Raw genomic sequence first — 12,844 nt, 5'->3', positions numbered from 1 at the left:
ACGGTTACTCTATATTTTTGAATGGTGTTAGATTGTATAAAGTCTTCTTTACAAAAAGATGTAATTTTGTTTGGAGGGTCTGCAATAAAAGTCTTACTTTGTACATGGAGAACAAAACACTATACAATGGTTCAACCAGAGTGACAATTAAAAGGGCATAAAAAGACAAAGATGCTTCTGGGCAACCGTTCAATAAGAATTTAAGAAATCATTGTCATCATTGGTAAAAACTAAATTAGAAACTTGGCATCAAAATGTGTGCAGATTTAAATAGGAACATGTTCCTGTTTCAGTGCCAAGTGCACAATAATGCCTATAACAAGCAGAAATGAACAGGAGTGTTGCTTTAGCAAAGCTGTTCTTTAAACTTTACAATAGAAATACGGTAAGGTTAGTCTAAGGTTAGCACTATTGAAACATCTGCTGAACATACTATGGACTGACAAATCCCAGTTAAACATATTCAATATAACCACTAGTGCTGTCAGTTAAACGTGTTATTAACGGCGTTGACGCAAACCCATTTTAACGGCGTCAATTTTTTTATCGCGAGATTAACGTTCTTTTTGGCCTAGCAAACTTTATAGTTTTTTTCACATGCTGTTGCAACAACTAGTAATGTTAGAAGAACTACAACACCACACCGGATCTAGCTAGACCGGAAACAAAACAATGATTAATTGCGAGTTAACTATGGCATTAATGCGATTAAATATTTTAATCGTTTGACAGCACTAACAACCACTAAGTAGAGTGCAAAGAGTCCATCCATCCATCTTCGTCCGCTCTTCCGGTATCAGGTCGCGGGGGTAGCAGCTCCAGTAGGGGACCCCAAACTTCCCTTTCCCGAGCCACATTAACCAGCTCCGACTGGGGGATCCCGAGGCGTTCCCAGGCCAGGTTGGAGATATAATCCCTCCACCTAGTCCTGGGTCTAGGCCTCCTCCCAGCTGGACGTGCCTGGAACACCTCCCTAGAGAGGCGCCCAGGAGGCATCCTTACCAGATGCCCGAACCACGTCAACTGGAACTGCCCAAAGAAAAACGGCTTCCTAAAATATTTAAAGCCCAATTGCACCGTTGTGGTTCAATAATGATCGAGGGTCACTTACGTTTTTCTGGACTTGAAAACAAATTCAAAATTGAAGTTTTAAAAAGCATTCTCCCCTGTCATGCAACACTGTGGGGCCATCGACTAAATGGAAGTTTTAATCATTTGATGATTATTCTTTTGGGATCAAAACTATTTGAAATGTAAATAACACATTTGGTGTCTGAATTATACGATTTTTATCTCTGTTAAAAAAAGCCATTATTGAAGGAGAGAAGAAAAACGTCCAGGTGATTCCAAACATTTCAGCGGTAGTGTATGGAATCTTATGTCAAGGTGAAGTCTCTATACATAATGATATAATACATTTTTAGGAAATGTTATTGAAAAACAATGGCTGTTTTTGGCTTATCGAGTGAATCAAATATCAGACAAATCAAAATACTTAATCAAATTTGTGAAAAATCCTGGAAAGCCAGTATTATCAGAATCAATGTTGGACTAGTGCAACCAGAGAAGGAGATAGCTAACATGGCATAGCTGCATGGACTAACTCACTCTATGCTTGTAGCAGTGGAGTGTAGTAAATAGCCTTTTTTATTCACTGCTCTTTGGCTGACAGCTTTCATTCAAGTATTGGTTCCCCTAGCAACAAACAAATAGAAAAGAAAAGAGGTAAGATGAGTCCATTGTTAGAAACCAATTGAAAAGCAGTTGGGGTTGAATCAATAGTAAGGAGGTTGTGTGCAACTCTTACACCTGTGTAGCAAATCAGCGCTAAATTTTGGACCAGAATTATACATTTATCTATTTATCCAGTTGCGAAGAGCTAACAACTAGAATATAAGAATTAGAAATAAGACTTTGAGTCATTTGATCACTGTCAACTTCTGTCTTCATTCTCTTTTCCAATATTACTCTCATGAAGCATATATTTATAGTTTCTGTTAGTGAAAATGTTTTTACTTTGTTTTATATGAATAATCTCTTTTTCCTTTTCTGATCATTTTTATTTTTACAGCAAGATGTTGAGAAGTTTACAGACATAGAAAAACTCTACCTCTACCTGAAGTTGCCTTCTGGTCCCAGCAGTGGCAATGATAAAAGGTATGTCACAGACACATACACACTTTACTCAAGATTTCCTCTTTGCTCTTTGATCTTTTTTGTCTCATATACACACAGTTGCGTTGTTGGGGCTCTCATTACATTATTGGCACTTTTGTCTCATTGCTTGTCAAAAATTCAAGTCACTATCCACTGGCTACTTTGCAGACACTGTTTAGGCTGCTAGCTCCTAAAAATAAATTTCAGTTTTTTGACATTTTTGAGTGAGTTTCTTATACAAAATTATTATTGATTTTTCAGCTGTATGATTGATTATCATTATGAAGCAAACCACTGATATATGTAGACTTTTGCTATACCTAGCTGTCTGTGTTTCATTTGTTTCCCCATATCTATTCATCACCCCAACCCCCCAATTCTGCCCATTTGGACTGAGAATGAGAGGGGGTCCTCCACTCCTGGATTATGGTATTAAAGTTTCTGTATTAACAAGAAATGATGCATACAAATCGAGGACAATGCCTCACCAGATTTATTTTTCTTCTCTACCAATTTCAGTGATCAGAGTTCCATGTCGTCAAGCCGTACTCAACAGATGTATGCATTTAACTGGATACGGAATCACCTAGAAGAGCACCCAGAGACTTCACTCCCAAAGCAAGAGGTGTATGATGAATACAAGTGAGTGTGTGTGACCTCACTGTGGGGTCAGGGAAACAGAAAAGGGGACTAACAACAGTATGTATTCCACTTTTAATCTTATGGAGGATTCTCTTCTCGTATAGGAGCTATTGTGACAATCTTGGCTACAATCCACTGAGTGCAGCGGACTTTGGAAAGATCATGAAGAATGTCTTTCCTAACATGAAGGCACGTCGACTGGGCATGAGGGGCAAATCCAAATATCCTTTCATTCTGATGAACCGGTCAACAAAGTTTTCCTATGCTTTTATTTGTCTGTGCTTCACTTTATTTTGCCTACATAGTCTTCAAATTGTGAGCAAGTTAGTTGATGCTGTTAGTCAATTGATGACATATAGTAGTGCCATTCAGGTGCCAAGATTTGAGGAGGCAGATCATGTATTTCTTCTGCTAGCAATGAGTGATATAAGTTTATCAAGTTACCGTAATAAGCTCCTTCTAATCCAGCTTTGAGTCGAGGTAAGCTAAATAAAGTTTGGCTGTTTACGACTGTTTTTTTTTTTTTTTTAAAGACTAAAGGCAAATGCCGTTTGAATTACAAATATTATGAATAATGCACAGGAAGAGGCATCAATGTACCACAGAGAATTCCAACCTTCTAAAATAATATTCCACAAAAAAGCTGTGTTTATAGTTCTCAGTTGTGCCAGTGCGCAAAACGCATGGTCCTGTGGTAAAAAAAAACATTATTGCCTGAGGACTATTGCAGGCAGATTTAGATGAGATGGTTTTTAAATTTACAAATTCAGATTTTCAGAGAAAGAAACTTCTTGCTTGGGTTTAGAAGAGGATAAGAGGAGTAGATGAACCAAAATGAGAATTTGGCCAGACTCAACGTAAGATATTATATGCATGTCTATATCCAGTCATTATGTTTCAGACACCTTAACTCCTTCTCACATACTGTTATAGCGGGTTAAGGAAGAAAGCTTTTGTTCACATGCCATCCTTACCCAACCTGGATCTGCAGAAATCTGGTGATGGGGTAAGTTACACTGCAAAAAACATATGGTAAAATATATTTTAAGAACGGTCTGATGCTCATCCACCTGCTGCTCTCTTATGTAGTGTGAGCTGATGGAGTCGACGGGCCAGTCCCCGAGCGCTGAGGATGAAATGAGATCTGCAGCCTGTGGCCTGGTGTGTGAGTGGGCCCAAAAGGTCCTGAGTCGTCAGTTTGACAACGTGGAGGACCTGGCCCGCTTCCTGCTCAATAGCCACTACATTGGTACCAAGTCCATGGCTGCACTCACTGTTATGACTGGAACACCCACAGGTAAAGATGTCCTCTGATCTCCTGGTGTTTTATTTTTATTTTACTGCTGTGTGTGTGTGTGTGTGTGTGTGTGTGTGTGTGTGTGTGTGTGTGTGTGTGTGTGCGCAGGGATATGTTAAGTTGAAAAAGCACATTTGTGATTATGTGCCTCATGATGATCACTACTGGACATCATGGTTTACACATCGACACCCTGAAGGTTTAAACATGTTTTCTTAATGTGATGATGCATGTGTCTCCTAAAACTGAAAATGTAAATGGGTTAATTCAGCTGTCTGTAAACCATTTGGGGTGGAGAAAATGTTTGCAATGATAAACCTAGACCATGGTAGAAAAATACCATAATAATTACGTTCAATGGTTTTCTGACAAATTAGAATTTAAATAAATGGTGACGTTATGGCAGGGCAATATGGTTTAAGATTAGCAACGGTAATATAAAGTTGAGAGTTTTCAATTTTAAACCCTCTCCATTAGAACTATTAAAAACCGTCTGAAGTGCTTTGCTGCTTGACACTCTGCTAATCATAATTCTTAAATTTTTTTTTTTCTCTCGACAGGAATGAAGACACCAACTCCAGCCTCTGCGTTTGTGCCAACAGCTGAGGCAAACTCTTTCCAGCCCCAGGTGAAGACCCTGCCCTCTCCTTCTGTTGATGCAAAACAGCAACTGCAGCGCAAGATCCAGAAGAAGCAGCAGGAGCAGAAGCTCCACTCACCCCTGCCCAGTGAGGTCCAGGTCAAGAGAACGGAGGCCAGTACCCCCGGCCCCACCATCCCCTGTGGCAGCCCTGCTCTGCTCTCCCCTCAGCCAACCATAGGCATCGTGGTAGCAGCTGTCCCCAGCCCAGTCACGGTATTTGGCCAAATTTTTCCCACTGATTATACTGCGATATGTTATTGAAAAATGTGCCTAAATGTAACGTTATATTCTTACTTTTCTTTCCAGGTACAGAGAGGTAGGCAGTTGATGACCTCACCCAGCCCTGTAGGGACAGCAGAGGGGAAAGTGTTGCCTGTGAACTTCCAAGTGGTCACTCAGTCTCTTAAACAGTCTCCCAAACATCCCCAGAACATCTCAGCTAGTCCTGTGGGTGACCGGCTGGCACGACACGGCACACGGTACGCACAAATTCTGCCCAAGCCCTCTGCCACCAGTGCCATCACGCTGCGCTCACCCCCTACCCTGCTCATCACTAACAGTCCCATAAAAACTGTGATGCCAACTCCCCACGTCAGCTCAGTCAACGTGGTAAAGATGACGGCCATTGCTCTGGCTCCCAACAGCAGCAGCACAACCGTGCGTCCTGCCTCCGCGGGTGTGAATACCATAGCTGCTTTGGACGATTCCCAGCAGTCACACGGTGGGACCTCATTTGCCCCTCAGTCTTCTGCAATCAGACCCAGTGCCCTAGTCTCCACCCCAATTCTCTCCACTGACATTAAAGTGGTGTCTGAAGCTGGAAATGACAATAACCCCACCCATGGCACAGAGAAAACTGCTGTTGGGGCCAAAGAGGAGAGAATGGCTAAGTTCAGGGCTGCCAGTGAGCCAAGCTTCCTGATTAAGTGTTCTCCCGGACCAGACAAAGGGGCGAGGATAAAAAGTGACCCCACATCCCCTCCTGTCTCTGTAGCTGTAGCTGGGACGCAGGACAGCAATAACAGTAACTGCCATGACAGTACTTTGTATTTGACTGTTGATAATCAGAACTCCAATGGCAACACAATATCTATAGGCTCATCTGCTGTTACCCCAACAACGAAGGATCCCTGCCTAGATGCCAAGAGCCCCAGGAAGCGCACAGGCCCAGCCGGGGAGTCCCATGTGATTCCTGTGAAGAGGGTGTTTATCTCCCAGCAGCCACTGGCTATAATTGACAATCCCAAACCTGGAATCAATGCTGCATTGAAGAGGATCCCCAGACCGGGAACCCCAGCCAGACCAGAGAGTGCCCCCTGCAAAGTGACTGTGAAACACACCTCCATAGGGCCCACACAGATTCTTGCACTTTCTGACTCGCCTATCACACACACTGAGGGCTCCCAGACTGTTGTCAAACCCCAGGTTTTGATGGTGAAACGTGAAGACCATTCTCTCAGCACTGATACCAGCACTGGAGCAGCTGGAAACAACACGTCGGATCAGGCGTTGCTACGGCAGATCAGCGGGGGCCCACATGCCATACCAGCCAACTCAGGAGCACACGAAGCCTCTGTGATGAGTGACTTAAAGAGCACAATATGGGAGGAGGGAGAGCTTGATGAGCTTCGGAAGCAGGCGTTTGCGCAGCAGATACCAGCAGAACACAAACAAGCCCCTACTGACCAACTTTCCATTATAGCTCAACCCCCCGAGGCCTCAGGCCAGCTCACCCTCACGCAGGAGATGGTTGACTTTGCAGGTTCTCAGTCCAACATGGACTACTTTCCGTTCAATGATGATGACATGACCCAGGACAGCATCGTGGAGGAGCTAGTCCAAATGGAGGAGCAGATGAAGCTGAAGGGTCTGTTTGGTAGCTGTGTTGATGTGTCTTTACAAGGCCAGTCAGCCAGCAATCAAGGCTCTATCCTAAATGCTCATCAGGCCGGCACGGCCTTCTTCCACTCTGCCCACAGCAGTACCACTCCTGTCCAAACTCCTACTCCAACACCGACTCCAACTCCGACCCCCACCCCCACCTCTGAAATGACGCTTGGGCACAGCCTGACGAGAGAGAGCCCCTGCTCCCGCATGGCTCCCATCACCCCTGTGGATGGAGTCATGGGTCGCCACACCCCCATCAGCACACCACTGTCCAACTGCAGCAGCAGCGTCCCCCCAAGCCCAGTGGAGTGCAGGAACCCTTTTGCGTTCACTCCTATTAACTCAAGCATCACAGGTTATCATGACGCCAGTATTGTTTCCAGCAGCCCTGTTAAGCCTATGCAGAGGCCAATGGCAACACACCCTGACAAGGCCAAACTTGAGTGGATCAACAACCGCTACAACAGCAACTCTGCCGGTCCTTTGCCCAACCATAGCATTGGCATTCTGCCCAGCTACCAAGACCTGGTAGATGACCAGTTTCGTAAACCACATGCCTTTGCAATTCCCGGCCAGTCCTTTCAGGCTCAGTCGAGACAGGATGCTGCTCACTTTGGCCGTTTGACCCCAATTTCCCCGGTGCAGCAACAACAACAACAACAACAACAACAACAGCAACAGCAGCAGCAGCAGCTGGTAACAGGTGTAACTACTCCCACTAAACAGGAGAGTTTTGCTGTACCTGCACCGTTGGACAACAAGGTATCAACCTCATCTGCGTCCAGTACTTTCCGGTGCCGCAGTGTCAGTCCTGCAGTGCGCCAGAGAAACTTCAGTGGCAACACTGGCCCTCCAACCACCACCACCAATACCACCACCACCCGAGCGGTGGTTTCACCCTTTAACTCTCCCATCACCTCTGAGGTGCTCAGCATCCTGTCCAACAGCCAGACGGTGGGCTCTGTCCACAGCATGGTCCAGCGAAGCCAATCTGTACCCCTGAACATCATGATGCAGAGTGAGATGCTGCCTGTGCAGGGTCAGAGTAACACCGCCAAAATCACCAATGTTCTTCTCAGCAAGATGGAAGCTGATGGGGATGATTCTGTCCGTGGCCTGGGTATAAACAACCTCCCCTCTAACTACACGGCCCGTATGAACCTCACACAGATCCTGGAGACCACTCCTGGCTTCGCTGGAGGAACTGCTCACCAAATTCAGCTGCCTGTTAGCTCTAGCCCTGCTGCCTTTGAGCTCCAGCAGCATGGCTACCTCACCACCGGCAGTGGAGAACAGGTGAGTTTCTCAACTGGGGACAGCCAAGCACAAGCGGGTCCTGGTGAGCAAGACCAGCAGCAGCTCCAGGAGAATGCTGTGCAGACACAACCACAGCTCCTCCTCCAGAGCACACAGCAGCAGGAGGTGGAGGATGAGCAACAGCTGGATTTCAACAACACTGTCAAGGACTTGTTGGGGGATGATGGCCTCAACCCCAGTTCCCAGTTGGTGGGTCAGGTAGCTTCTGAGCTCAACGCTGTGGCGTCTGACTTCTCAAGTGACATCAGACTGACCTCAGATCTGTCCAGTAGCATCACTGACCTTAACACGTTGGACACCAACCTGCTGTTTGATCCTAATCAACAGCAGGAACAATATGAAGACTCAACACTGGAAGAGCTGAAGAACGACCCGCTTTTTCAGCAGATATGCAGTGATACTGTGAACTCTGGTTTTGACTGGCTAGAAAGCAAAGACCAGCCTACTACAGTAGAGATGCTGGGCTAATGTTATCTTTTACTCTGTGTGATTTCTCTTCTCTGTTGTTTGTTTGGTGCGTATGTAGTTTATCTGTTGTTAAACTATAGTTTGTTGGGATTTGTCTGGACTTTGCCATTCATTCTGTTAAAAGTGCCAGGCTTACCAGAAAATCTCTCCTACTGCATTTAGTTACTTCTCTCCTTTTTCATTTGTCACCCAGAGTTTCAGTACTTCAAAATCATCTTTCTCCCTCATCTGAAATTAGAAATGTAAGCATTTCAATGTAAAAGTGTGAGTACTTGGTGGCAGCATGCACTTACGAAGAGCAGGTTTGTATGTTATGAACATTAAGAGAAATGTAATCTTCCATGTTATAACCAATCAATAATGCAATATTTAAATTTAACAGACAGTTGATAAAGGAAGGAGATGGGTAGTACATTTGGCACGAAAGACCAAAAAAACATTTGCTGTTGTCTACTAAATAAACAGTGTGTGCAGTTCAAGTTCAACCAAATGGAGACAATATTGGGATTGTAGAATATGCACATAATAGTTGTAGTACATTTGCCTGCCATATCTGAATATTAAAAAAGGGTAGCATCTTATGCTGCCAGGTGCTGAATTTATGACATAATCTTTATACTTTATCATATACCAAATCAGTGGAAAACTGATTTACATCTGAGCATTGTCCAAGAGTGAAATGTTCTTAAAGCCTATACTTCTTGTACTGTTTAATATCTTATTAAGGGAGTAGATAAATCAGTAGGGAGAAGATGGGAATTCAGGCCACTTTGTGGACTATACATCGAAAGGAATCAACAACTGTCTGCCTTATTCCCAAAGTCCAAGGCCTTATGCCATCTGTAGAGAGACTGTATATAATATAATGTTAAGAATCTTCTGAACCATCCAGAGCTTCGTCATATCAAGGCAGCTGTTACTCTGATATTTTCAGTACTATTTCTTATTGTTTTTGTTTTGCAGTGTTAAAATATAGATGCGTATTGTATAGGCTAACGACTACACTGTGTGTGCCCTTATTAGTAATGGATTTAGAGGAATAGAGGAATTGATATACTGTCCATAAACCATGGCAGGCACACTTTCAGTCATGAGATTTTTTTGGCATGCTATACTCCCAGCTTGGATAAGAATATCAATGGTATGGAGAAGGCTTAGTTATATAGAAAGCTAGAGGCTGACATTTATGTTTTGATGCCATCTAGGGATCAAGAGGAAATTAAATTATGTTTGTGGAGAATCCAGCCTTATTTCCATACCAAAGATGATCTGTTTCAATAACATAAGAGATTATTACATAGAGACACTCCTAGTTAACATTAACAACAACGAGAAACAGGCAGCCTCGGAGATATAAAAGAGTTTTATTGCATTTGAGGAAAAGGGTTAAGTTGCGTAACTCTTATGTACAGTATGTAGATTTGTGAAATGGTCACAGTCCTATGTTTTATAGGTAACCATGGACCTGAAAGCATGTTGAAACCATCACTGCTAGCCAGGTAGGCTATGTGATACAGTAGGATGCTTGCTTGAGTTTTTGGCTATTGTCAATGTTGTATAAGTCATGTTTAAGCTTCATCTGTAAATAGGATAGATACATAGAGATTTGATGTATCAAGACACTATAATATGGCCATTATTCTAGCTAAGTATGTGCCATTCAAAAGAAAAAAAAAGCTTAACAGATCTATAGTCGGCAAGATACTGTATGTTGTGTGTTACATTTCTGGCTCAATGTGTCGTAAAAGTAATGCTGTCTGGTCTCGCTTGCTGATTTTCTTTTACTTTTTTCTATTCAAAGATAATAGGTCTCTGCAGTTGCAGAAGTGATGTGTGCTTTGAGCAGGATCAATAGCATGGTATATTGAGAAAAAAAAGTTGTGATACTGTTAGCTGGTTGCAAACATCTCTGTGACAGACATTGTGCTCAAAGCCTTTCAGCAGACACTGGAAAAAACGATTACTCATGTTTCAACAAACTTTGGAGGTTCACATTATTGCACTAAATTTTTATGACACATGGCTTTGCCACATCTTTATGGACAAATGTAATGATGGATGCCCACAAAAAAAAGAAAAAAAAATTTTTTTATGACAAGATGCGTAGGGAAATTAACTGTCAGAAAATGACTAATTGTCTTGTAGCAAAATGTGCATTAATCTCAGTGAGATACACATTTCTTACTCATTCTCATACATGAGAATATAAAAGCATTGAGGGAAAAAAGTTAAACAACCTTTTAAAACCTACATGCTCATTATGTTGATAAATGATTGTACGCACGCATGTGTGATAACTTCTGTTGTACTTTGTATTCTTGGTAACCACTGTCTTCTGTGATTTGGGCAGGTTCTGTTAACCAGACTGGCAGTGCTAGTTTCATGAGTTGCATTACTTTCGTTCTGTGCTGTTTACTGAGTTAATGTTGTTCTATATGTTATGTTGATGACAATGATGTTTTTTTGTTTATTTTACATATTCTTATTTTGCAAAATGCATTTGTGAAGAAATGTAACATTTTCTCGTAATTTTCTTTAACAATAAGGCACTGATATTTGAATTTGAATGAAGGAAATGCACCTCTTTATGAGTACATGAGCTCCATCAAGCAGTGACTCTGATTCTTTACCTTTGACTGACCCAGAACCAACTCTGTTTGACTATCTTGTCCATTTCTACCAGTAGAAAAAAAACCCTCCTCTGTGGTGTTGTCTGGTGTACTGCTTAATGTACAGTAGCTTGTTAATATTGCAAATGCGTTGTTTCTTTTTTCAATGGAAAGTACTCACTGGTGAGATTTTTAAAGTGGTTTTAAAAGCCAATAAACTTTTTTAAAGAATGTTCTTGTGTGTTTATGTGCTGATGATTTTGTATTTTATTGCGGTAAATAAAAAGATGCTTCAAAGCATGCGAGAACGTTACCTTACAGGACTTAGTAGTCATTGTAGTTTAATAGTAGTCATCATTAATAGTTGAATTTGTTGATTTATTAGCAAATCAATTTCTATATTAGGTGTCATTGCCAGTACGGTTAAAATGTCACTGGGTAATGACAAGATTTTAGGAAAGAAATCTAGGATCTGTCTTTAATACAAATATTGCAAAATAAAAACAGTTTTGGTTGGACAGACCCCAGCTCATGACATGATGGAATTGATTTTTCCAAACATGCTAATACTAGTGTTTATTTGCTTTCGGTTAAACACAACACACTTTTAATATTGTAGCAATCAATTATATGCAAACCTTTCCATCACCCTCTTGGCATGAGGTTAGAGGTCATCAGCTCTTCAAATGACCTCTTAGGTCAGTGGGGGGTGGCCTCTCCTAGAGACACGCTCCAGCTAATCAAAGCCCAGTTCGTTGGTCCTCTGCTTTGCTTTCCCAGGGCCTCATGATATTCAAAACATGTTAATGACCTTAACCCTATTGATGATGGCTAAACAGCCTAACCTTCAGCCATGTGGAGCTCAGCAGTAACCTCCACACCACAACATTTGGCAATGTGAGTCGACAAGATTTCACAAGCAATACAGGATCATGTTTCCTGTTTGTATACAACATATCAATAACCAAAGAATGTAAAGCTATAGATAAACCGAAGCAGCAATACAGATAACTCATGTTTTGTTTATTTTAGGCACAGGCATCCTGCCATCCTTTTCACAACTAAAATTATCAGTGGAGGTTTTGTGAGGAAGAAAACATTTTTTGTGTCCAGAGAAACAAATGTAATTGTTTTTCATCTATGCCAACTAATGCATGTCAATTACTTGTCTGAAAACAGTAACACACTGTATGTCAGTGAAGCAGTTAATTAATAACCATCCATGGCTAAAAAACTAAAACATAAGTGTGTTTCCTAATAAAGAAAAGGCCATTTAAATACATAATATTAGATGCACGTTTTTCTCCTGCAAAGAATCCTTAATAAAATAAATTGAAAATCTAAACTATTGAGTAAACACATTATAGAATGTTTTTAACCTGACCATTGGTTTTGAGCCTTAAATTATAACTACAAGGTTTTGAATGATTAAATCAATAGTTAGTTCTAATCAATACATAATTACACCATGCTCTCCTCGTTTGACTGGATATGAAAGTGTGGAGGTGTATGTTTAAGGCAGTAATCCCTTAAAATTATTACACAACGATTCACAGATATTGTGGAGAATACGAGCTACATAATATTGTTTGGAAGGCACAACACAGTTCCCATTCTGAATGTGATGACTGCATTTACCTGTACCAATGGATGGGTGATGGATTTCACAGCTGGAGCCCATTGTATTGCTATTGAATGAGGGCTGGGAGACGGGATTGTCATTGTCAAAAGGCACGGTCGCTGGATCAATATTTGAATTCATTAGGCAGCTGACTTGCAGCCATCAATATCTCCTCATAATTACCAGGCTGTGTGGTAGAAGCA

General features: G+C 41.9%; 1 protein-coding gene across 1 annotated transcript in view; it reads left to right on the top strand.

The window, feature by feature from the left end:
• rfx7b (regulatory factor X7b) overlaps positions 1 to 11,255 on the top strand; it is a 16,146-nt gene extending 4,891 nt beyond the window's left edge. The window contains exons 3-10 of the mRNA XM_078257206.1: positions 2,072 to 2,158; positions 2,549 to 2,586; positions 2,677 to 2,799; positions 2,904 to 3,023; positions 3,724 to 3,805; positions 3,889 to 4,096; positions 4,657 to 4,952; positions 5,046 to 11,255. Coding sequence (XP_078113332.1) covers positions 2,072 to 2,158; positions 2,549 to 2,586; positions 2,677 to 2,799; positions 2,904 to 3,023; positions 3,724 to 3,805; positions 3,889 to 4,096; positions 4,657 to 4,952; positions 5,046 to 8,411 — 4,320 coding nt within the window. The 3' untranslated portion in view covers positions 8,412 to 11,255. The remainder of the gene's footprint in view (positions 1 to 2,071; positions 2,159 to 2,548; positions 2,587 to 2,676; positions 2,800 to 2,903; positions 3,024 to 3,723; positions 3,806 to 3,888; positions 4,097 to 4,656; positions 4,953 to 5,045) is intronic.
• The last annotated feature ends 1,589 nt before the right edge of the window (positions 11,256 to 12,844 follow it).

The sequence above is a fragment of the Sander vitreus genome, chromosome 8 (assembly GCF_031162955.1).
Source record: "Sander vitreus isolate 19-12246 chromosome 8, sanVit1, whole genome shotgun sequence".
NCBI lineage: Eukaryota > Metazoa > Chordata > Actinopteri > Perciformes > Percidae > Sander > Sander vitreus.
Note: the sequence above shows the minus strand (reverse complement) of the source record. Positions and strands in the feature narration are given on the sequence as shown.